This window comes from Mauremys mutica, chromosome 4 (assembly GCF_020497125.1).
Source record: "Mauremys mutica isolate MM-2020 ecotype Southern chromosome 4, ASM2049712v1, whole genome shotgun sequence".
In the NCBI taxonomy this organism is placed as follows: Eukaryota; Metazoa; Chordata; order Testudines; family Geoemydidae; genus Mauremys; species Mauremys mutica.
The window spans coordinates 85517718-85542218 of NC_059075.1; the positions used below are offsets into that span (position 1 = coordinate 85517718).

At 41.4% G+C, this 24501-nt stretch overlaps 1 protein-coding gene across 6 annotated transcripts in view; it reads left to right on the forward strand.

Annotated features, from left to right (window-relative positions):
* The window catches only part of NELL1 (neural EGFL like 1), a 436046-nt gene that overhangs the window by 2971 nt on the left and 408574 nt on the right, over positions 1-24501 (forward strand). For all 6 annotated transcript variants that reach the window (XM_045015869.1, XM_045015870.1, XM_045015871.1 and 3 more), the window contains exon 2: positions 3534-3659. In XM_045015869.1, the coding sequence (XP_044871804.1) occupies positions 3534-3659 (126 nt within the window). The remainder of the gene's footprint in view (positions 1-3533; positions 3660-24501) is intronic.

Here is a 24501-nt window from a genome sequence, read left to right on the forward strand (position 1 = left end):
CACTTTCTACTTAAAGTTTCCCCCCCCCAGTGCAACCTAGGTGTGTACATATGTAAAGTATAAAGGAATGTATAATCTTTGTTTTGTGTTTGTACAGTGCCTAGCTTAATGGGGGTCCTGGTCCATGATTAAGGCTCCTAGGGGTTCTAAAATTAATAATTTATATCACATAATTTATGCTTTCTGTGTACCAATCCATTTAATTACAGAGAGTTTTCCATGATTCCTGGACTCAAGTTTCCAAAGTGGTGATAAAGGAGCAAGTAGACAATGCAATTTGTCAGAGCTGTTAGATTGATTTAATTTTTTCAGGGATTTCTTGGTGACATCATTCATATTATTGAGTTACAGGCTATATAACAGTTATAGGCTGTTGATCCTGTAACATACTATATATACTACCTTCACCTCTTCATTAATAAGGGCCGAGTTTTTTTTCTGTCCTAACTCAGACAAAACTCTCACTAAGTGACTTAAGGATTTGGCCTACTGACTTCAGTAGGAGTTGAGGGCAGTGGGTACCATGTGGGATCCTATCCATAGTTTGCACAACTTTAAAAGAAATAATATACGGGCTAATAGTTCTCATTTAAAGGAGGAAATGGGATTTTCCAATTTTTTGTTCTACTTAAAAGACAAAATATAAAATGCTGGATGCTAATAGAGATACATGTGATTTTCTTTGTATGAGTCTTTTACTTAAGGTCTCTGAAAAAGAGAGTGGGAAACTCCAGGGGGAACAGAGACCTGCTTATAAAATAGAAGCTATTTGTTGTTTAATTATTAAATAACCAGGGTTTTGAGCATCTGTGTGCAGTCTCAAGAGCCAGCTTAACAAAATGACTAGGTATTTAAAACAACGTATGGGCTTGCTAAAGAACTGCTATGATACTGTAATAGTTTCTTTGTTGGAAAGCTTGTGATAGTTGGAAGGAGGCACAGTATAGCTGGTGGGCCAGACTCTCAGCTTGTGTGAATTGAAGTTAATGGAGCCACATTGATTTATACCAGCTGAAGCCTGCTGCTGAGTTTGGAATCAGTAGCTTTTAAAAAAAAATAGTGAGGCTATTATGCTTAATGTGGTTATCTATTTTTGCTGTGTTATGGCCCAGTTCTGCTCCCATTGAAGTCAGTGGTAAAACTTCCATTGACTTTAATGGGTTCAAAATTGGAGCTTATTGGGCATGGCTTAGTGGTCCATTGTTCCAGTTTAAGAAATTTTGGACTGATCCAGCATCCTATGATAGCACTATAACGTCTCTCATTGACTTGACTCGGCTTTGGATTGGGCCCTTAATATTTGGAACCACATATTCCAATCTTCGCTGGGTCAGCTCAGCCCTTCATTCTTCCTAAGTAGATCATTTTAGTATCATAGAGTTTGTGGGGTTTTCTTTTGGATAAGACCTTAAAGAAACAAAGTCCTATCTGTTTTGTGTGGACAGTAAAGCTCCATAGATTGTTTTTTGGTTTGATATCCTTAGTCAAAATTTGTCCTCCCCTGACTGTTGGTTTTTCTTTTTTTTTTTTTGTAAGGTGCTGACCTCTACCTAGAGATGGATTCATTTCAGCTGTACACTGTGAGGCAGTGTAGGATGCTTTGAGATGAAATGCCCTATGTAATACAAGCTTTATCATTACCATTTATTATCCTTATCTCTCTCCATTTTGGCCGAAGAGAGGTAGTTTAAAAACAAAACAAACAAACCCAACAGTTTCTAGTAGTGAGTTTAGCCAGACAGAGGTAAACTTGTTCAGGATGATTTGCAGTTAGAAGAGTTGGTTCAGTGTTAGGAATGTTAGCTATCACAGGATGTGGTAGTGCTGGTCTGAAGGAGATGTCAAAGTCTCTTTGCAATTCAAATATTGTAGTTTCTGAGCATCTGGCCTGGATTAAGCCAAAGAGAACCTTAAAGTCCAGTGTTATTACAGAATTTCTAGGAAGTTTGTATCTCCTGGTTTATATTGTAAGATCAGTTTATTCAGGTTCATTCCAGTTGTCTTAATTTTCTACAGAACTGTTTAGTCTTCTATTAATATGAAAGCATTAGGGTAGCACATACTAAATAAACTTAATTTGGCAAGCCAGATGTGTTTTTATGAAGTCATAGCTTCCTGTCAATGGGCCCAATCCTGCAAGGTGCCCAGTACTCTCAATTGCCACTGTTGGAGTGAGGTTAAAAGAGACCACTTTCAAGTTTCTTTTTCAAGAGCTTTTATTACTATCCATGCATTTTGTGAAATGCTGTCTTCTAAATTCAGGACAAGATATCATCCCAAGGTATTTTAATATTTGAGTAAAGGAAAAGGAGAAAAAAGTGTTTTGTGGCATAATTGATTTATAAGTAGAAATTCTGATTTATTCTTGTTCATTATATACCCTGACAGTTTTTCAGAGAGTCTTTTAAAAACTCAAACCAGGATACTCGCTGCCTAACCGCTCAAAGTCCTGGAAGAGAAAAAGAATAAATTGAAACATAAAACTGGAGATCACTTAGTGGAAAGCCATCTGACTATACACTACAGGCGAAATCTTGGCCCCTTGAAGTCAATGACATTGACTTCAGTGGGGTTAGGATTTTATTCTAGGAGTCTACTCCTTCTCCTAGAATGAAGTTAGTAGCAATACTTGTTAGGAGCAGGATTGGATTCTACAATAGGTTCTTGCTGTATATGCCTGGCACGGATCTCGTATTACCTCAGCTACCATGCTGATGGATGAACCCTTGTAAGAACAAACCATGCTGGTTTCTTGCCATATCTCTTGTTCCTTGCTGGATAAAGGTTGCATATTTAACCACCTAAAGTGTTCTGCGAACAAGCAGCTGCCCTGAGCCTCTGAGCCTAAATTAGTGCAGCAGTTTTGTTACCACTTGGGCATGAATACCCACTGTCACATGATTTCCATACCATCACTACAGATATCACCCATTTCCATCAGGATGCTAAAGAATACCCTATTATCAGCAATTCGTGGGGGGCATGTTGTACAATTTGGAATATATACTACATCTAACTTACAGTGAATGGTGGAAGTAAGTAACCTAATCTATTAATATTAAAGAGTAGCTGCAGCTCGACATGGAATGCTAGCATGCTTCAGTTGATCGTGAAAGGAGTATTCAGACTTCAGTAAGTTCTTGGTAATAGTATAGCTCGGTGAATATGGGCATTGCTGGTCTGAGTGATTACTCATTTCCTCTGCCTGCTGTTTTCTTTGTCTTCATTTTGTTGCTTTTTATTATAATTGGATAAGTTTTGTTTAATTGTGATGATTCTTCTGCCATGTCATACTGATGTGTTAAATGTAGTGTTTCTATTGTGTTCTAAAATCTGTTAAGATAAAAGGTACTAGCTTAAAGGTAGTCAATGGAGAAGAACATCTTTTCTTTACATCTGGGGAGGTTACTGTCTCTTAAGTGATCACTGTACATAGTATCTGCACATACCCCATACTGTACTAGAAGTTCTTTGTTGTTATACTTTGATTTAAAATAAAAATTGATCAAACTTTCATTTTTTTTTTAAAACAGTTGTCGGATTTGGAACGGATCCCAATTTACAAATTGATATTATCACAGAACTGGATCTTGTGAATACAACTATTGGAGTTACGCAAGTGTCAGGACTACATGCTAGCAAAGCATTTTTATTCCAAGGTAAATCAAACATCTTCATTTACCTAAGACGGCCTCTGTCTCCTTGATTACTAATAGATTGGGTGTAAAACATATTCCCTGTACACAGTGCTTGCATTTTACTATGGGTTCTGTTGTTCCTAAGATACTGTTATCCTACTGATATATGTTAATGGTGTTTTTACAGGGATGAAATCAGGTCATTTAGACCCAAAATTTCAATGAAAACATTTTTTGGGTGTGTTTAAACATTCCTCTGTTTAATTTCCAGTCGAATACTCCCACTGAGTTTCCTTGCATGGGCCCAGTTGCATGCATAGATAAGAGGACAGTATTCGAGCCCTTTGTAGTGTATTGATGCACACTGATAGTAATACACCAGTCTCTGTCAACTTCAGTGGAATTGCATGCATCAGAAAAGCAAGCAATATTTATCTTCACTCTCTGAGCAGAGTGACAAGCACAAAGTAAATGAATTCATGGTAAAAATAAGACTCTGATTTCTAAAGTAATTTAAGTTTCAGTGTTGTAAGGTGGAACTGGTAAGTGATTTAAAAGTGGGATTTTTAAGTGACCAGTGGATGAAGTCCTGGCTTCCGTGAAGTCAATGTTGCGTTTTGCCATTGATGTTAGTTGGGCTAGGATTTTAGCCATTGTCGCTTAAAGCCCTAAATAGCAGAAGAAATGAGTTGCTAAAATATGTTTACATGAGCAAGTAATATGAACAGAGATTTTTTTTCACCTAGCTTAGTATAACTTTTCTGTAACTTGCTTAATACTTACATGAAAGACTGTCTTTGATGGCTCTGGTTTTTTTGCTTTGGTAACAATGTAGAGGGACAAAGGGCCTGATTCTGATCTCACTTACACTGGTTTTATTCCATGAACTTCAGTAGTTATGTGTGATTTATGTTCGTGTACATGATACAAGAATCAGACCTATAACTTAGCCTATTCTTTACCCAGTTGGTAAATATGTACAATGTGAAGAGAGAGAACAGGTGTTATAGCAGAGAGATTATTGAAGACCATATTTGAGAAATTATGCAAGGTTCACCTTCCTTTTAGGACTCAGAGTCAAATGGTTTCTGCTAATTCCTAGATGCCAGAATTATTATCAGCAACATCTAGAATATAGACATCAAGTTAAACATCTGAAATGTTTTGCTTTGGATACTCTTCCTAAAAAGTCAATTTTTTCATTTTGTGCTGAGCGCTACTTAAGTAGTTGAGGCAAACAGTGTTAAAAGTGCAGTCATTCCTCAGCAGACTGCAATGTCCTAATTGGCTTAAACTATTTTAAAATTTCTCATGGTGTTTTTTGTGGCGTTAATTGAGAACACATTGACAAACTGTCGCCATAGATTTTCACAGTCTAATAGTGCGTAATGGCAAAACTAAAAAGATCTGCATGTGCAACCCAGGGCTTGTTGTAACAGTTGATATTAAAAGTAAATTTTAAGGGATAATGATTGTGACCTTATATTGCTTTAGCTCCTTTTGTCCTGGAAGATCCCCAAAACACTTCATGAACTTTACAAATTAACATAAAAACTAAACATGCTGTGAAGTTCATCCACCACTGAAATGCAGCCACCTCTGGAGTAAAATGTTCCTAGAAACTCTGAACAAAAGTTCAGAACAGCAAGTGAAGAATAAAATTCAGGGTCTTAAATTTATTATATAAAGTTCTTTATAACTGAGATTCTCCCCAAGAACAAATTTCTGCCCTTAGGTGCTTGAGCAATTGCCTCTTGCATTCCTCCCCACCCCCCGCTCAGCAGGTTGGCTAGGGTACAATTGCTCTAGGTATATAGTTTGTCAGAATTGGTTGGGGACAGGACTCTTGACCCAAGGGTCCTTGGTTGTGTTACTCGTTCCTGGAGAAGGTCTGAAGGAGACCCTTTCCAGCTGCCTTTAGGCTAGGATGCAAATTCTAGATTATTCCTACCTAGTTTTTTGAGCTTTTTCCCTCGTTATTTATTATTTGTTGAAAGCCAACAGTGTGGTTGGGGCTTTATAAGATGGAGAAGTCAAATAAATGTTCTCTTTCATTGAGTAAAGTAGCTGACCTTAGGACATTGGTTTTCAACCTTTTTTAATTTGTGGACCCCTAAACATTTCTGATTGGAGGTGTGGACCCCTTCAGAAATCTTAGACCTACTCTGTGGATCCCCAGGGGGTCCACAGACCACAGGTTGAAAATCACCACCTTAGTACTATGATTTGACCTTGTGCCAGATTGTTTGGTTCAGGATAACTCTGCTTGCATCTGGTTGATTCTTTCGTTTAATGTAAATGGTTTTTGTATTGGTTTTACTATATGGCACTCATATATTTATTATTAGCTGGGTTTCCACTGTATTAAATAAATAATAATAATACTTTTCCCAGTTGAAACTTCAGGGAGAATTTGGGAAGGCAGAACATAAATTACCAGAGTTGGAAATTGGTGACACTAGACCGAAGCACTGAAAGATTGAAGTCTTGATCTTTGTGCTTATTTTATTTAACTTTTTCAATAGTTTTTCAGCATTATGGATTTACATTACAGCGCTCCCAAAATGAATGCCTTATAATAAATGACTGGAAAATAGCATCCAGATTTTTTAAATAGCAGTATTCTGTTGGAGCATATCACTAATCCACTGCAATTTGTCTCTCCTCTTCTGTGTCCTCCAAGAGATGATCCTGTCTTTCAGCTGAGCTTTGCTTTGATCATTTATTGGTGCAGTTCACTCTTTAATGCCTGCTTTTCTTTGTTTTGCCTCCTTGCTGCACATTGCTCCAATACCTGGCATCTTTCTCTAAGCCTTCAAAGTGGGGGAGCACCTGCTCTCTACCGGACACTACTGCTTCTGTCTGCCCAACTGGAAAGGAGTCTGAGATAAATTCACTGGATGGTTGGATCATTGTATCAAGACAACAACTGAGCACTCTCCACTATTTGTATATATTTTATCTGTGTGCCCAGGGAGGAATTCTGAGAGTCAGATCTCTGGACTGCAGTTTAAATTATGACTTTATTGTTTTTTCTGGATTTCAAAGTCCCATTATACAGTCGCTTCTGAAAGTCAGACGCATTTAAATCCCAAAATGGAAAATGAAGGGGAAGGCTTGAGAAATTGTTACTTTAAATATAGGTTTGGCCTGTGTCATGTGATGAGACTGCAACATGGTGGTGTTATGCAGAGCACCAGTTTGAAACTTTCTTGGGCCAAATTCTGCCTTTATTTATGCCAGCAAAAATTCAGAATAAGTCCACTGACTTCACTGGCATATTAGTCACATTGATGTCAAACCAGCGTAATTTTAAGAAGTCAGTGGAGTATTCTGACTTTACACTCATGCACCTGAGAGAAGGATATAGCTCTGGAATTTGGATTTCAATTTCAGAGAGACATATTGAGTCCTGGATTGTGAGCAGTGTGATAGGCAGCATGCTCTACAGTGAGGAACTGAAGTTGGAGTCAGAAGACATGGGTTCTACCATCTATTTCCATAACCTCATTTTATGTCAGTTGGCAAGTTAATTAGGCTGTGGTTGAGCGAAGCATGTAAGCACGTGAGTAGTCCCATTAAATGCTGGCTGTAGTGCAACATTATGGCTCCTTCCCCCCACAACACTCACAGTGAGGGAACCATAACTTGGCCCTTTTGTATTATACCCAGTGTTAGCACCACTTTTATGTAAGGTTGCCTGATGCTTCCCATTATAAGATCCTGTTTTCAGCAGCTTATAACTTTGCTAAACTTGAGCTGTTCAGGCTGAAATGTACCATGTTGGGTGTCTGCCTCAGGCTGAAGTTCTGTGAAAGTGACAGCCAAAACAGTTAAGCTGTTTCTGAGGAGGCTAGGGAAAAATACATTGTTTGAAATGTTTAAAAAACAAACAAAAACCTGTTTTTGGAAAGCTCTAGTGCGCCCATGTTTTGGACCAGGACCTTGACATTTGCCAGGAGAGTGGCCTATGTGTCAGGGATGTGCTGTTTGCCATCCTTGTAAAAATCCACCCAGATTTGTCCAAGTTTCAAGCCTTTGAAAAATCAGTTTGCACAGGCTCAGTAGAGACTTAGATGTAGCAGCTAAAATCTCTGAAGATTCCATCCTCACTGAGCATGTTTGGGTCTCTTGTGCTGACCAGACTGTGTATGTGCAAGCCCCACAAATTAACTGAGCAGTTTTCAGGGGATGGAGGATGCTAAGTGTGACCTGACTGCCCATTTGCTATCCTCACAGAAGGACTGAGTAGGCACCGGTCCAAGGCTGCAGGAGTGAAGGTGGACTTTCCCTATAACAGCTGCTCGGGGATGAGGCCAGGCATTAGGTCTGAGAGCTGGGAGGCTGTCTCTCCTGTGTTCTGAATGACTCCCTTGCTGGTGCCCTGGCAGGGTGGAGGAGGAGATGACTGCCTGACTCAAATACAGAGGAGACAAGAGCTGGACCAGGGGGCTGGCAGGGGAAGGCTGGGGAGTAGATGGGCGGAAAAAGCCTGGGTGGGGGAAATGGGGGCTGGAAGCTGAGTGTAGAAACTGGGACTGACTGGTCAAGAAGACTGAGGACAAGTAACTGGGATGGGGGAGGTCTGGGAATGAGTGGGCAAGGATACTGGAACTGGGATCATAATCCTGAGGCTTGGAGACTGAATGAGTCGTTGAGGAACATGAGACTGAAATGGGACAGGGAGAGGTTGGAGGGGATGGGGAAGAAGGAATCAAGTTCGGGGTAATGGGCAGAAGAGTCTGTGCCCAGTACAGTATGTTTCCCTCCAGAGCCAGGAATGGAACAAAAGATCCTTGAATCTCAGGGTACGTCTACGCTACGGGATTATTCCGATTTTACATAAACCGGTTTAGTAAAACAGATTGTATAAAGTCGAGTGCACGCGGCCACACTAAGCACATTAATTCGGTGGTGTGCGTCCATGGTCCGAGGCTAGCATCGATTTCTGGAGCGTTGCACTGTGGGTAGCTATTCCATAGCTATCCCATAGTTCCCGCAGTCTCCCCCGCCCCTTGGAATTCTGGGTTGAGATCCCAGTGCCTGATGGGGCAAAAATCATTGTCGCGGGTGGTTCTGGGTAAATGTCGTCAGTCATTCCTTCCTCTGGGAAAGCAATGGCAGACAATTTTGTGCCCTTTTTCCCTGGATTGCCCTGGCAGACGCCATAGCATGGCAACCATGGAGCCTGTTTTACCTTTTGTCACTGTCACCGTATGTGTACTGGATGCCGCTGACAGAGGCTATACAGCAGCATTCATTTGCTTTTGCATGATAGCAGAGACGGTTATCAGTCGTTCTGTACCGTCTGCTGCCATTGTAAATTGGCAATGAGATGACGGTTATCAGTCCTTCTATACTGTACTGTCTGCTGCTGTCATGGGTGCCCCTGGCTGAGGTCGGTCGGGGCGCAAAAGACAAAAATGGGAATGACTCCCTGAGTCAATCCCTCCTTTATGGTATCTAAAAATAGAATCAGTCCTGCCTAGAATATGGGGCAAGTGTACTAGAGAACCAGTGTATCAGAGAACCAGAGAGCACAGCCGCTCCGTGTCAGATCCCACAGAAATGATGAGCTGCATGCCATTCACAGGGGGTGCCCCTGCAACAACCCCACCGGTTGCTTCCCATCTCCCCCAGCCTTCCTGGACTACTGTTGCAGTGTCCCCCCCATTTGTGTGATGAAGTAATAACGAATGCAGGAATAAGAAACAGTGACTTGTTAGTGAGATAAAATGAGGGGAAGGCAGCCTCCAGCTGCTATGATAGTCCAGACAGGACATTAAGCAGTGTGGGGGAGAGGAGCCCAGCATCCCGCTGCTATGATAGTCCAGGCAGTACAGAATCTTTTCTTTACACATGAAGGGCTGGGGCTGATGGAGCTCAGCCCCCTGTTGCTATGATGAAGACTGTTACCAGCCGTTCTGTACCATCTACTGGGAATGACCGGGAGGCCAGCCAGGAGCACTCATGGGCTGATGATGAGGACGGATACCAGTCCTTCTGTACTGTACCGTCTGCCACCAGGCTGATGATGATGGTGGATAGCAGTCATATTGTACCATCTGCCACCAGGGAGGGGATGCTGCAGTTCACTGCCACAGCATCGCGTCTACCAGCAGCATTCAGTAGACATAGGGTGACATTTAAAGAAGTCAAGAGACGATTTTTTCCCCTTTTCCTTCTGGGGGTGGGTGGGTGGGGGTAAATTGATGAGCTATGCCCTGAACCACCCCGGACAATGTGTTTGACCCTACAGGCATTGGGAGCTTGTCCAAGAATGCAAATACTTTTTTGAGACTGCAGGAACTGTGGGATAGCTTGAGTCCTCAGTCCCCCCCTCCCTCCCTCCATGAGCGTCCATTTGATTCTTTGGCTTTCCGTTATGCTTGTCACGCAGCAGTGTGCTGAGTCCCTGCTGTGGCCTCTGTCTGGAGATTTTTTAAAAATGCTTTGGAATTTCGTCTTCTGTAACGGAGCTCTGATAGAACAGATTTGTCTGCCCATACAGCGATTACATCCGTACGGTCCATGCTGGAGCTCTTTTTGGATTTGGGACTGCATCGCCACCCGTGCTGATCGGAGCTCCATGCTGGGCAAACAGGAAATGATATTCAAAAGTTTGCGGGGCTTTTCCTGTCTACCTGGCCACTGCATCCGAGTTCAGATTGCTGTCCAGAGCGGTCACAGTGGTGCACTGTGGGATACCGCCCGGAGGCCAATACCATCGATTTGCGGCCACACTAACCCTAATCCGATATGGTAATATCGATATTAGCGCTACTCCTCTCGTTGGGGAGGAGTACAGAAACCGGTTTAAAGAGCCCTTTATATCGATATAAAGGGCCTCTTAGTGTGGACGGGTGCGGCGTTAAATCGGTTTAACGCTCCTAAAATCGGTTTAAACGCGTAGTGTAGACCAGGCCTCAGGCAATACCTTTGATGTCAGCAGATATCTGAGAGACCCATTGGCAAAGTGTCCCATCCTCCTCTTCTGGTCCCCATAAAGAATGACATGCTGCTACCAGTTGTTCCATTAGCTCAAGTGTCAGAGGTCTGTGTTGTAGCTCTGAAGGGTCGAGTCTGCCAATGATCCATGTGGGTGTCATTACGAGACCACATCATGGAATTTCTATTTTTTCACTTTGCTTTTTTAAAAATCTGGGATATTCAGTTTAAAAAAACGATGTTGAAAGAGCACAATTAAGCTTGCAAAATCAAGCTCTTAAAAGTTAGGAAATGTCAGAATTCAAGTTGCTTGCATAATATTAGTTCAGCTCCTTTGTGCACATGCCTTGCGTTGCAGTCTTTAAATACATTATCCCATAATTGTTGTCTGCCCTATTCCATGGATGAATCTGGATAGTGAAGAAGGCCGTTTGTGGGACTCCTGCTCCATTTGCTGCAGAAGTTGAAAGGCGTGTGCATGGATGAGGCAAGAAAGGAGAGGATATTTTCATGGATGTCATCCTGGAATCTATCCTTGACTCTGCGACAGATTTCCTCTGTGATGCTGGGCAAGTCACTCAAGCCAAACTTTTCATATGTGGTCACTAATGGTGTGTTCCTCATTGTCTCGGTGTCCAACATGATACTCTAAAGTCTGGTTTACAGAAGTGCTGAGTAGTCACAGCTGCAAATGAAGTGAATGAGAGCTGTGCTTTGAACATAGCATTATAGAGCATATATTTATAAGTATTCTGAAAAATCAGGTCCTGGACATCTCATGTTGGGCACCCAAAATTAGTAGATACTCCTAACCTTAATCTCTCTGTGCCTCAGTTCCCCATCTATAAAATGGGGATAATACCACCCCTCACCTCACAGGGGTGTTATGAAAATCAATTCATTAATATTTATGAAGCACTGTAGTGATATGCATCATAGCAAAGTCCATGTGGAAAGTATTCACACTCTGCTCTGAAGACAGAATTATTAGTGTGCTGTATATAAGACATGGGGGAGAAAACAAAATATTGAATACTTGCTCATTAAGTTAGTACCATCCATTTTGTGCTCTGAATGAGGCAGGAGTCCTGTGGAGAAATGTGATCATGTAATTAAAGTCTGTATCATAATGCATATGTAGAAGGGGGCTGAATTAAGGTTGCATGGACAATTTTAATTCTTCTTCTCATCCCAAAGCATCATTATAGACACGAAGAGCCAAACAGCAGCATCATTTATTCCTGTTCATGGTTCATTTCTCCATTAAGCTCAGCCTGGTTATGCCCCTGCATATGATGTCCCACAATATAGTTGATGGTCAGTCTCTAGGTCTGAATGATCTTGGTTGCCTTGCATTCTTTTCTTTTGGCATTTTATCATTTGTTTTCTGCAGTGTCTCCATCACTGCAACCTCTTTGATTGCAGCCAATCCGGTACTCTTTCACATCCTACTCTCCTTCTCTATTTCATTTGTCTTAAAATCATTCCACTTTACCCATGCCATCTAAGAACTCTCCTCTCTACTGCCTCCAGCTTTCTGATGTCGGTTTCATTTAATGGAGCTGCTTCCAGACCATAATACTTTTAGTAAACTGGTTTGATACATTTTCATTTTTATGGATAACAGCTAAACTCTGTGAGTTGGAGTGTTAAAACTTTAATGCTGGCACTTCTTAACCGCTGAGTGCTTGACTTAGCAATCTTAATTTTTTTGTTTTGTGTGTGTGTGTGTGTATGTGTGTGTATATATATATATATATATATATATAATCAATGAAGTCACTAAGCAATGTTTTCTCTCTGCAAACCTCTAGCAATCTTCAGGAGAGAGAACTGATCTGGATTCAGTTTACAAAGAGCTCGGAGGGGATAAGTGAGATGAATCATCTTCATATGGGACAATTAAAGATTGCTTGAGACATAATTACTGAATAGCATCCCAAGGCTCTGGAGATAGATAAACTGCTGTTAACCTTTTCAGTATCCAAAAATGATGCCATGCTGAATAACCACACAAACTTTACATATCCCCCCATGGCCTGACAGCCAGTGTGTGCTCTAGGGATTGGTCAGCGTTTGAATTGTGCCAAGTTCTGAGAGAGATGAGCCCAGCCACGCTTATAAGGGCAGCTTATAAAAAGCTCTGTAGTTTGAGAAAGAGCCCCTTTATCTCTCTCGATGATAGGTCAGTGAGAATACTAACCACACCTCTGTCGTCTCAGTTCTGGTAGCTAAATTGTAGCACCAGGGGATTAACATGTCTCATTCTCACTGACCAGTGCAGCTCCCCTGGCTGGGGTGGGAAGTGTCTGGGGAGCCTGTTGAGGTGATGTGTCCACTGTGTAGAGCTGGGCTCCAGGGCAGAGTTCCCTGTGCACCACTCTGTATTTGGAGGCAGGTTGCAGGATTGGTGGGACAATGGGGATTAAGGTTTTGTAGGGGCTCAAGCAGAATCGAGGCCACTAAAACCTTGGAAGATGTTCCTAGCACATACTCTGGCTACTTAAGCTGTGTGCTGGGCTAAGGTTTTGTCTCATTGGAATGGATGGCTCTGGGTAGGGCTATGTGACATTTTGAAAGTGAGGTAATTTACAGTTTTGCCAGGTCTTTAAATAATGCAATTTCTGGCTTTTAGTGACATTTTGTGGTAACAACCAAGCCAAATTTTTTTTTTTAAAGAAATATTTTTATGGCAGCCAAATACTCCTTTTTCCCACTGGTAAAGCTGACTGGCTGGAAGCTAAGGCCTAGGCCTCTTGTAGACTTTCATGTGGAGAATGAGTGGGGAGGGAGCTTGTCAATGGTTATGAAATTTCAGTTTCCAAATTAAAAACTCAGCCCAGGAATTTTAGCAACACTAAATGAAAATGATCAGTTTTTACCCTGGAGAAATGTGCAGGAGAGGTGAAAATATTGCTGTGCTGCCTCCTCCTGTTATCTAAATTATTTTGGGTTTCCCAACATGTCTGTACTGAATAGGAGAGAACTCTGATCATGTATTGCCACTGCCCTTGCCAGTTATTTTTGCTTTCCTGTGGGACAATAATTGTGTTGCTTGTCTGTCTGCATTGATACCGACATACACATGGGGAAGAAGAGACTTTCTACAGCTTGCGCTTCTCTGATATGCTAAAAGCCATGAACTTTTCTGGCAGTCTGTTGACAAAAGACCTTTATTAAAGATAAGCAGAGTGAAAACAAGGGATGTTTATTCTCCACTTGATACAGAGTAGGACACAAGAGGTTAACTCCTAATATTGCTAATGGGAGTTACAAGGTTCCAAACCCTAATATATCAGTAGTAGCACGAACACCCATATCTTTAAGGAAAAAGTGTTCAGTTTAGATAAAAGTAATAGTAATGATTTTCAGGGTGCCTTGGAGCTCCATCAAAATGAAAACAGAATGTGTTGTGCCTTTGTCTTAAAGGGATGCTGTCAAGCTAATAATCACATGGCCAAATTCCATTTTTCTTACTCAAGTTGAGTAATACTTCATGAATAATCCCGTTGGAGTTAATGGGGTTACTCACTGAATAACGTACTACTTAACTGGAGTGAAGGCATCAGGATGTGGCCCATATAATCATGATAATATTATCAGCTAATAATCATATATTCTTTTATTCAAACTCAAAATATTAAAAACCTAATTTACAGTAACTCCTCACTTAACATCCTAATTATGTTCTTGAAAAATGCAACTTTCAGTGAACCCAATTTCCCCATAAGAGTTATTGTAAATAGATGGGGTTAGGTTCCAGGGAATTTTTTTTTTGCCAGACAAAAGACATTATATACATATACAGTATAAGTTTTTAAAATAATTTAAAATAATTTAATACTGTACTCGCCAATGATGATGAAGCTTGGTTGAGGCAGGGGTGTGGTGGGGTCAGGGCACGAGGGCTTGCCCTGCTCCGCCCACCCAGCGCTTCTGACGGGGACTGGGGTCTCGGGGCAGGGGCTTGCTCGCTCCCCATCAGGAACATTGGGCGAGCAGAACGGGGCAAGCCCCCGCACCCTCACCCTGCTCCCTGTCAGGAACATTGCAGGACTTTAAAGGAGTATGTTCTCTAATAGGGCAGCGATCTAATAGTGAAACAACATTAACGGGGAGGATGTTAAGTGAGGAGTTACTTGTACTTCTCTCCGTTTATACTGTTTGCTCTTCACTTGCTGAAGTTCATCCCCGTACAGAGGGGCAGGCATATATGCTACTGAAGTTCTGTGTATGCTTAAATGGGTTGTAACTGGGACTTTAGAGACTCATCAACCTTGGGCTTGCCCTCTGCATAGGGGTGAATATTGCCCAATGAATAACACTTACTTGGGCAAATAGTTCTAATGGGCCTGTTTCTTACTTTTACACCTATGTATCTCCATTGGCATAACTTGATTTACACCAATGTAAGTCCAAACAGAATTGGACCCATTACTGCTGAGTAAGTAAGTGGTTGTCTACATGGGGAATTGTTCCGGAATAGCTATTCCTGATTAACTCCATATTTGGAGGATCTTATTTCAGAGTAAGAGAACTTTATGAGTGTCTACACATGGAGTTCATCTAGAGTAGTTAATCTGCTTTAAATTCCCACTCTGTTTTATTCCGGGTTACTTTTCATGTGTAGGTGAGCCCTGAGTACTACGGAGCATGAGAGAGGCTTGAAGAGTCAGGCTCTCAGCCTGGGCAATGAGGTGGTGGATTTTCCTTTTGTTCTTGTGCACTAGCACCCACAGCAAACCACGTTGTGTTTGGGCTCGAAACGCTGAAGGGGACTGTTAACAGGCAAAAATTCATTTGAATGGAAATTTATTTAAATCAAGTTGATGGAAACGGTTCTTCTCACCTCCCGTTTTGTTTAGTCACTTCCAAAAGAAGAGCGATATCATAGACAAATGCTAAGTTGACAGTGTTTCTTTAAAACAATTATATAGATAAAAATAGTTAAAAACCATTATGCATCTTTAACAGATTATGCTATAATCAAAGCATAATACGGTAACTAGACATGGGTACTTTCCTGGGGGGAGGGGGGAGTCTGCTATCTTGAAGTCCCCGCAGGGAATAAAAATTAGATGCTACTTTTGGGGCCTCAACATACTGCATATTTGCTAAAAATTCAGATTAGTCTTGCCACCTGCTGCAATAGATTGTTCACTATGTGAGGGAGGGAAAAGAACTTTTTTACTTTTCATTTCTGACACACCTAATGTTAGGTGATCATGTCATGTGTTGGCTTATGGCATGATGCAACATTGTGTAACAGGACGCAAAGGCAAGGCAATGTGACAAAATGTAGTGTCTCGGAAATCACAAAAACATAGAATTATTAGGCACCTGCTAAGTTAGTTCTGTAATTCCCAGAAGTATCTGAGGGAGTTCCACATCACTATGTACTGAAGCAACCAAAACTGTAGTCGAGCATCTGCTTTTGGCTTTCCAAAAGGTGCTGTTACTTTTTTCCTGCATTTCTTTTATAGTTACAGTTGAATATCCCATTGATCCTTTGAGCTATAAAAAGAGAAAAACATAACCTAGGATCATAGTACTTACAGACATACTAGTCTATCTAGTCCCTCCCTCCCTCCCTCCCTGCATTTACAGGAAACTGCTCTTTGAAGCTAGGAATTTTCCTATTGACTTCAATGGGAGCGGGCCGTTGGTCCTAGCATAGACAAGTTTTGATGTTCCTACTGTTACATTTATTAAGCTTAGTTCTTGTGCTTTTCAGATCTTGAATTTCTTGAATACCCACACTCTGAGTGAAATCAAAGGGAGCTTTGGATGTGCAAAGAATGCAGGATTGGATCTCAAATGTCAAATAATCATTGTCCAGTCACGAACAATTGAAACACAGAAATGCCTCTCTCCCCTTTGCTTTAACATACAAATGTAATCATGTGTACTCTGAAATCACAGCTCTTGGGGAGGGGGAATAAACAAGCAAGCGAAGATTTGTGGGAAGATAATTTTTTGTGTGTCATGATTTTTCTTGTTCTGTGAAGATCTACACAGGTGCTCATTATGCTGCTTGGAAAATGAAGCAGCAAAACCTTAAAATGTGACACTTCTAGAATTATTTGATAAATGCCCATGATTTGCAAACCTGATATGCTGGACTTTATCTGGAGTGTTGCTTTCCAGGAGAGTACAGGGCCAGTCCTGGAGGCAGGACTTTGGGAAGGTGTTAGTTACAGTGGTCTTCGTGAGAAGTAGTGAGGAGGAAGGAAGGAAATAGTTAAAGATTACCTTTGCATAATTAATTATGAAGCCAGTATGAAATTAACATTTGTTTTGTACTGCCACATATTTAGAAGTCGTGCTCCTCTATGTGTTATCCGTTTGTTCTTTGTTAGTGGCAGTGCGTTTAATGTTTGTGATGTGTTGTGAGCACTTGCTTTCGGATGGGATATTCTCTCTTTCTAGTTTTATACCATCTAATTGTTTTGAGAGATACTCTTTTTTTTTTTTTAAAGTAAACATTAGTGCTGGTGTTATTGCTAAAGGCGAGAAATGGAAAAAGGGGGACACGTGGCAATTCTATTTAAATAAAAGCCTATTTTCAGAAACAAAGGCTTATAGAGCAAAAGGGAGCTCTTAGTACCCTGAGCACGTTTGCTGTTATGGATGAACCCACAGCTATGGATGCTATCAAACTTGTCATATTTTATTCATGAGTTGTGGTGTGCTTGGATGAAATAAGAAAAGCAATGCTCCAAATCATAATTATGGTGTAAAAAGATGAAACCGTTATTATTGTGACATTTTAAAAAAATTCTTAAATCTCTCAAATAATTCATATAACAGCTTACAGGGAATGACTAAGTGTGTTGGCTGTGTTTGATTCTTTTTGTTTCTTTGCAGAATGTAGTACAAAGATAGATCCTGAAAGAATCTATAAATGTGTGAGAGTATACCCACTCACCTAATACACATGCTTTTTAAATTCTTCCAGGATGTCTCTTTTAACAGTGTTCCACAAAGATACACAGATGATATTGAATACAAAAATAATTGTAAAGAGGCTGACAGCAGAAATTACACATCAATAGAAAAGGGCTTTGACAAATTACGTTCCAAGCTATTGTAATACAGTTACTAAATAAAACAAAACAATCCAGGATTTCATTTACTTAAGTAGTAATGTGTTGTGAATTTTCTTATATAAAGAAATCATAGGAGGAGAATTGTTATGAAACATGTTCTATAGATAATTTGCTACACATTCTTTGCATATTTCCTAAAGACTTTTGGATTATCCTTAAAATGAACTAAAATGCTTTTAAAAAAGTAATTTAAAACTCAAATCATTAAGGCCCTGATCCACCAAAGCACATATTTAACTTCAAACATATGAATCATCCCGTTTGATTTCAGTGGGACTACTTATGTGGTTAAGAGCTTTGTTGGATCAGGGCCTAATAAAACACCTGTGTAGACTTAACATTTTAAAATAAATACATTTATTTAAAAAAAAAATGAGGTTTTTGTTTGCCAGGGGCTGAGTTCAGGGATCTTCTTCTGCTGGAAGAGTTGATGACTTCACTGAGGTTCAGATTTGTGCAAATGCAAGGGTCTGACTCAGCGGATCTAATTACAGGATTGAGCCTTACTGCTTCTGGATCACACTGTGTGTTGATGGACACCACCTGTAATCCTCTTGACTTCAGTAGAATTGCATGGGGGCTTTAATCAGTACAGCGCAATGACATGGATTCCTTAAGCAGGTTGGGCCAAATTCAGCCCTGTTGTAATTCCATGGAATGAATTCCTTGGAGCAAGGGCTGTCTTTTTGCTAGGCACTGTACAGACATAAAACAGAATGTGGCCTTGGTCCATGACTCGGGTAACTAAGCTCTACAGCAATATAAATAATAATAATTTAACTTAAGGGTCTGAGCCAAAGCCTATTGATTTTGATGGCTTTCGCTCAACCCTCTGTCATCAACTGCATCAGGAGACAAACAGAGCTCTGTACATAGGGAGGTAAGTAAAAACTACTACTTTTCAAGAAACATATTGTTTTCAAATACCTTTATTTGTAATTAACAATAATATACACCTCTACCTCGATATAACGCGACCCAATATAACACAAATTCGGATATAACGCGGTAAAGCAGTGCTCTGGGGGGGTGGGGCTGCACACTCCGGTGGATCAAAGCAAGTTCAATATAATGCGGTTTCACCTATAACGTGGTAAGATTTTTTGGCTCCCAAGGACAGCGTTATATCGAGGCAGAGGTGTAGTGTCTTCTATCTGAGCAGTTCAAAGTGCTTTACAATCATGAATGAATTTGCCTCTCATTCCACGTCTGTTATGCATGTTAAGCAGCATTAAATATTGTAATCTCCCTTTTACAGATGGGGAAACTGAGTCATAGAAAGATTCCAATTTACCCAAGATTCTAAGTAGGTGTGTGACAGAGGCAGGGGTAGAATGCTGGCATCTTGACTCAAAGATTCAGGAGTTGGCTGTCTCGTCAATATACCAAATTCTGCATTCCATATGGTCCCACTGATGATTTACAAAGGAGCTTAAGTGAATTAGTCCCCTTGATTGCTATTCAATTTCAGTGGGAATTGGGTGCCCTGGATTCCTTTGAAAAGCCCAGGCAGTGTGACTACTTACCTGAGGAAGGCAAGCAGGATTTCTCTCGTGGTGGTCATGTTGAATTTTAGAACCTTAAAGCACCACAGAAGCACTAAATATTACCATTAATTTAGGAGATGTCATCCTGTTGGTAACATCCATTGTATAGGGCAATATTTATAGTCTTTTCCTGTAATATAGAGCTGTTCAGCCTAATGGGATTACTTTTTGGTGGCTTAAAATATTCTTTGTTGTTTCTTTGCCTATACCTGCCAGCAAATGCTCTTAAAATAAGCTGATATTTTAAAACACAATTCCTGTGTTTCTTACCCTTGCGTGGTCAGCCAGCAAATTATGAAGTCATAATGTCAACCCTATCGGAAAATGTTCTTTAAAGGGATGAGGGGAAATGCGAGGTTGGCCATGGCAAAAAGCCAGAATAGAAACCGACAGAATTTTCAGTGGCTCATTGTTTAGTGCGGGGAGGGATAGCTCTGTGATTTGCGCATTGGCCTGCTAAATCCAGGGTTGTGAGTTCAATCCTTAAGAGGGCCATTTAGGGATCTGGGGCAAAAATCTGTCTGGGGATTGGTCCTGCTTTGAGCAGGGGTTTGGACTAGGTGACCTCCTGAGGTCTCTTCCAACCCTGACATTGTGTGATTCTCGTGTGACAATAATGTTTATCATATTCTAAATTAGATCCCAAACAGACAAGTGTTTCAGTGAAACATATAAGAAGTCTGTAATAAACCTTAGAAATCACTGCCTCTTCCCAGTGTTGCATACATTACCACTGGCTCTGGTGACAGTTCTTCTAGCAACTGTGTTGCCAGGGCACTGTCTGGTTTCCATAATGCTCTTTAAATACTCATGTGCAAAGTTGGAAAACAATAATTGCAGCATTTAGCTTTTGCAGCGATAACACTACTGTACCTTGTGGGCAATACAGATAAACAGTGGGAAAGACCTTATAATCAGTGAGTCCTGAACTAATTAGCTAACAAGGCATGTAATTTGATTAACTCGTGATTTAAGAGCAGACGATGTGCTTTTAGTGGTACTGTGACTTCTCAAGCATTTTCACTGACTAAGGAGTAGGTGTTTAGTTTAAGAGATCAAACAGTTGCATGTGTCCTAAATAGTTTTGATTTCAGTGCTAGTATTTTTGGGGAAAACCAACAAAACCAAACCTTGCCTCAAAAGACAAGCCCAATAGCCACCTAAAATCTCTGAAACACAGGAATCAGATGCATAAGTAACAGGTGGTAAATAAAGCTGACCTACGTGAGGACAATACCAGTGAGCCACACACTAATTAATTGCTTGTGGTTGATCTGGAACACTATTATTCCTCTACCTCTGCTGCTTTTCTGGCCAAATAAATGGTTCGAAAACCATATCATTTTGCAATATAACATATTATCCAGGTGCTCTAGTTGATGGAATGTATGTATTCTTTTGCTGCTGAAGTGCCTTGTTGTTGTTGTTGTTGTTGTTATATTAGTTCATGTGAGGAGAAAGAAATTGAGGGCTCTAGAGATTTGAAGCCCTCTATGTACCTAAACAAGAGCCAGCACCTGCAATGCAGACTTCTCCATAGCATTCTGCTAGTGTGTCTCAAATGTGTCCCACGGGGACCTTTCATTGGTGGGGGCTGAAAGAGGTGGGCATTTTTTTTCCTTACTTCGTATTCATTTCCAAGTCTCGTATGAGTAAATACTGCTTTATTTGTCCCAGTGTGCCAAATTTATGTAGTTTAGTTTTGAAATATTGCGGAGGCAACCAAAGGCATTTCTCTTAAACTCTCTGACAGCTACTTAATTAATATGATTTTGGTCATTCTTGCTGGTGCTCAAGTTAGACCAATTTCCCAGAGGTGAAAAGTCAGACATTAATCCACTAAACTAACTAAATTATTGGTTGGGTAGAGACTACGGTTTCATAAGTGGTCTCTTTCGGATATCTTTGTGGCTAAAAATCTTGATTTCTCAGAGTTTGGAATTTGAAATAGCTTCCCTTAAAAGAAGATGGCTTTTTATTTCAAATACTAAGTTCATATTGTTAAGAGAAACCTAGTCATAAACTAGTTTACAAATGTATGCACATCAGAATGACAGGAAGACATGAATGTTTAAATCTGGTAAGATAAATTGTCAGGGTAATTTTGCATCATGCAGAAGGAAAGTTTATTTAGAAATAGTCTGTTTTCCACCTTCTTTTCTTGAACTGCCTTTGTTGTATAGCCATGGGAACTTACCTTTGAAATATTAGCTGCTCACCCTGGTAATTGCTCCATCCGCTAATTTAATGAAAACCCATTAAACCGAAACAATAATTAAAATGAGACATCATCTCTGTAGGAGGTTTGCATATTAAAATCAGTGAGCATTTCAATGCAGGCAGATCTTATTCTTGAGAAACAGTGTTTGAAGCAACATGTAAAAAGTGATTTATAATGAATAATAATAAATTAGAAAGCTGTGCTGTTGAACATGATGCCCAACTGTTTATTGAATCTGAGCAGAGCTGGCAACACAGATGCCAATAAAGCATTTAAAAAGGCTTTTCTCACTAGTGAGACCTCCCCCTTAGCTAAAGCCTGGTCTACACTAGGCATTTAAACTGGTTTTAGGAGCGTAAAACCGATTTAACGCCACACCCATCCACACTGAGAGGCCCTTTATATCGGTATAAAGGGCTCTTTAAACCAGTTTCTGTACTCCTCCCTAACGAGAGGAGTAGTGCTAATATCGGTATTACCATATCGGATTAGGGTTACTGTGGCCGCAGATCGACGGTATTGGCCTCCGGGCGGTATCCCACAGTGCACCACTGACCGCTGTGGACAGCAATCTGAACTCGGATGCAGTGTCCAGGTAGACAGGAAAAGCCCCGCGAACTTTTGAATATTTCCTGTTTGCCCAGCGTGGAGCTCCGATCAGCACGGGTGGCGATGCAGTTAAAAATCAAAATAAAGAAAGAGCTCCCGCATGGACCATGCGGATGTGATCGCCGTAAGGGCAGGCAAATCTGTTCTATCAGTGCTCCGTTACAGAAGACGAAATTCAAAATCATTTTTAAAAAATCTCCAGACAGACGCCATAGCAGGGACTCAGCGCACTGCTGCGTGACAAGCGTAACGGAAAGCCAAAGAATCAAATGGACGCTCATGGACTGAAGGACTCAAGCTATCCCACAGTTCCTGCAGTCTCCAAAAAGTATTTGCATTCTTGGCTGAGCTCCAAATGCTTCTAGGGTCAAAAACAGTGTCCGCGGTGGGTCAGGGCATAGCTCGGCAATCTACGCACCCCCCCACCCCCAGAAGTGAAAGGGAAAACAATCCTCTCTTGACTCTTTTACATGTCACCCTATCTTTACTGAATGCTGCAGATAGACGCGATGGTGCAGCACTCAACACCAATATCCTTGCTCCCCCCCCTGCCATGGGTGGCTGATGGTACAAAACGACTGGTACCCGTCTTCATCATCAGCCTATTGGCACATGGGGCAGTGCAAAAGGACTGGTAACCATGCCGACTAGCATTGGTAAGGTCAATCAAGGGCGCCTGGTCCTAATTTTTCCTGGTAGATGGTACAGTATGGCTGGTAACCATCGTCATCATAGCAACAGGGGGCTGAGCTCCATCAGCTCCCACCCTTCATGTGTAAAGAAAAGATTCAATTGCCCCTGGACTAGCAGAGGGATGCTGGGCTCCTCTCCTCCACACTCCTTACTGTCCTGTCTGGACTATCATAGCAGCTGGAGGCTGCCTTCCCCTCATTTTATCTCACTAACAAGTCACTGTGTCTTATTCCTGCATTCTTTATTACTTCATCACACAAGTGGGGGGACAATGCTACAGTAGCCCAGGAAGGCTGGGGAAGAATGGAATCAACAGGTGGGTTTGTTGCAGGAGCACCCCTTGTGAATAGCATACAGCTCATAATTTCTGCTGGATCTGACACAGAGCAGCTGTGCTCTCTGGTTCTATGATACAGTGGTTCTCTAGTACACTTGCCCAAATTCTAGACAGGACTGATTCTATTTTTAGATACCAAAAAGGAGGGATTGACTCAGGGAGTCATTCCCAATTTTGGCTTTTGCGCCCCTGGCTAAGAGCAGCCAGGGGCACTTATGACAGCAACAGATGGTGCAGTGCAAAAGGACTGGTAACCATGATCATCTTTTTACCAATTTATGGATTGGTAGATGGTACAGTACGGCTGGTAACCATCTCTGCTGTCATGCAAAAGCAAAAGCATGCTGCTGTGTAGTGCTGCTGAATCGCCTCTGTCAGCGGCATCTAGTACACATACGGTGAGAGTCACAAAAGGCAAAACAGGCTCCATGATTGCCATGCTATGGCATCTGCCAGGGCAATCCAGGGAAAAAAGCCGCGAAATGCTTGTCTGCCGTTGCTTTCCCAGAGGAAGGAGTGACTGACGACATTTACCCAGAACCACCCGCGACAATGATTTTTGCCCCATCAGGCACTGGGATCTCAACCTGGAAATTCCAAGGGGCAGGGGAGGCTGCGGGAACTGTGGGATAGCTACGGAATAGCTACCCACAGTGCAACGCTCCAGCAGTCGATGCTAGCCTCGGACCGTGGACGCACACCACCGATTTAATGTGTTTAGTGTGGCCGCGAGCACTCGATTTTATACAATCTGTTTTACAAAACCGGTTTATGCAAATTCGGAATAGTCCCGTAGTGTAGACGTACCCTTAGAAGAAGGGTATGCATGTGGCAAGACATATTACATCCCGGTCAGGCCTCTTTACTAATGTGGTTTTATAAGAGTTTTTGTTCTCTCCTGTGAGTAGACTGGAAATCTGCTTTAAGTGGTTGCTTGCAGACTGTGATGCATGTGCCTGCTGTACTGGTGTAGACGATGTTGGCAAGCAAGCAGTGATGGGTACCCCAGGTGATGAGTGCCCTAATGGAGACTAATGTGCTGCTTACTGCTCATGTTCCATGCTGCATAGCATGAGCTGCTTTGTGCTGACTCAGAGCTGTATGGGGATAGTAACCTGAGTGCCCTAGGGAATCAGGATGGTCATATATACCTGTTCACCTCAGCTCTGGCTGGCGCACATTGCAGATTCCCTCCAGCTCATATTTAAGATAGAAACTTCCACCCATTGTTTCACTAACACTACAAAAATACACACACTGGCCTGGAGACAGAATCAACCTTTCTGTGGGATTGGGCTCTCCCCCCTTGACTACTCCAAGCCAACTTGGTTTTGCCCACGTTTGGCAGGAAAGGATATCTCTCTGAGGCCTTTCTCCTTTTGGCAGCGAAATGAACCAT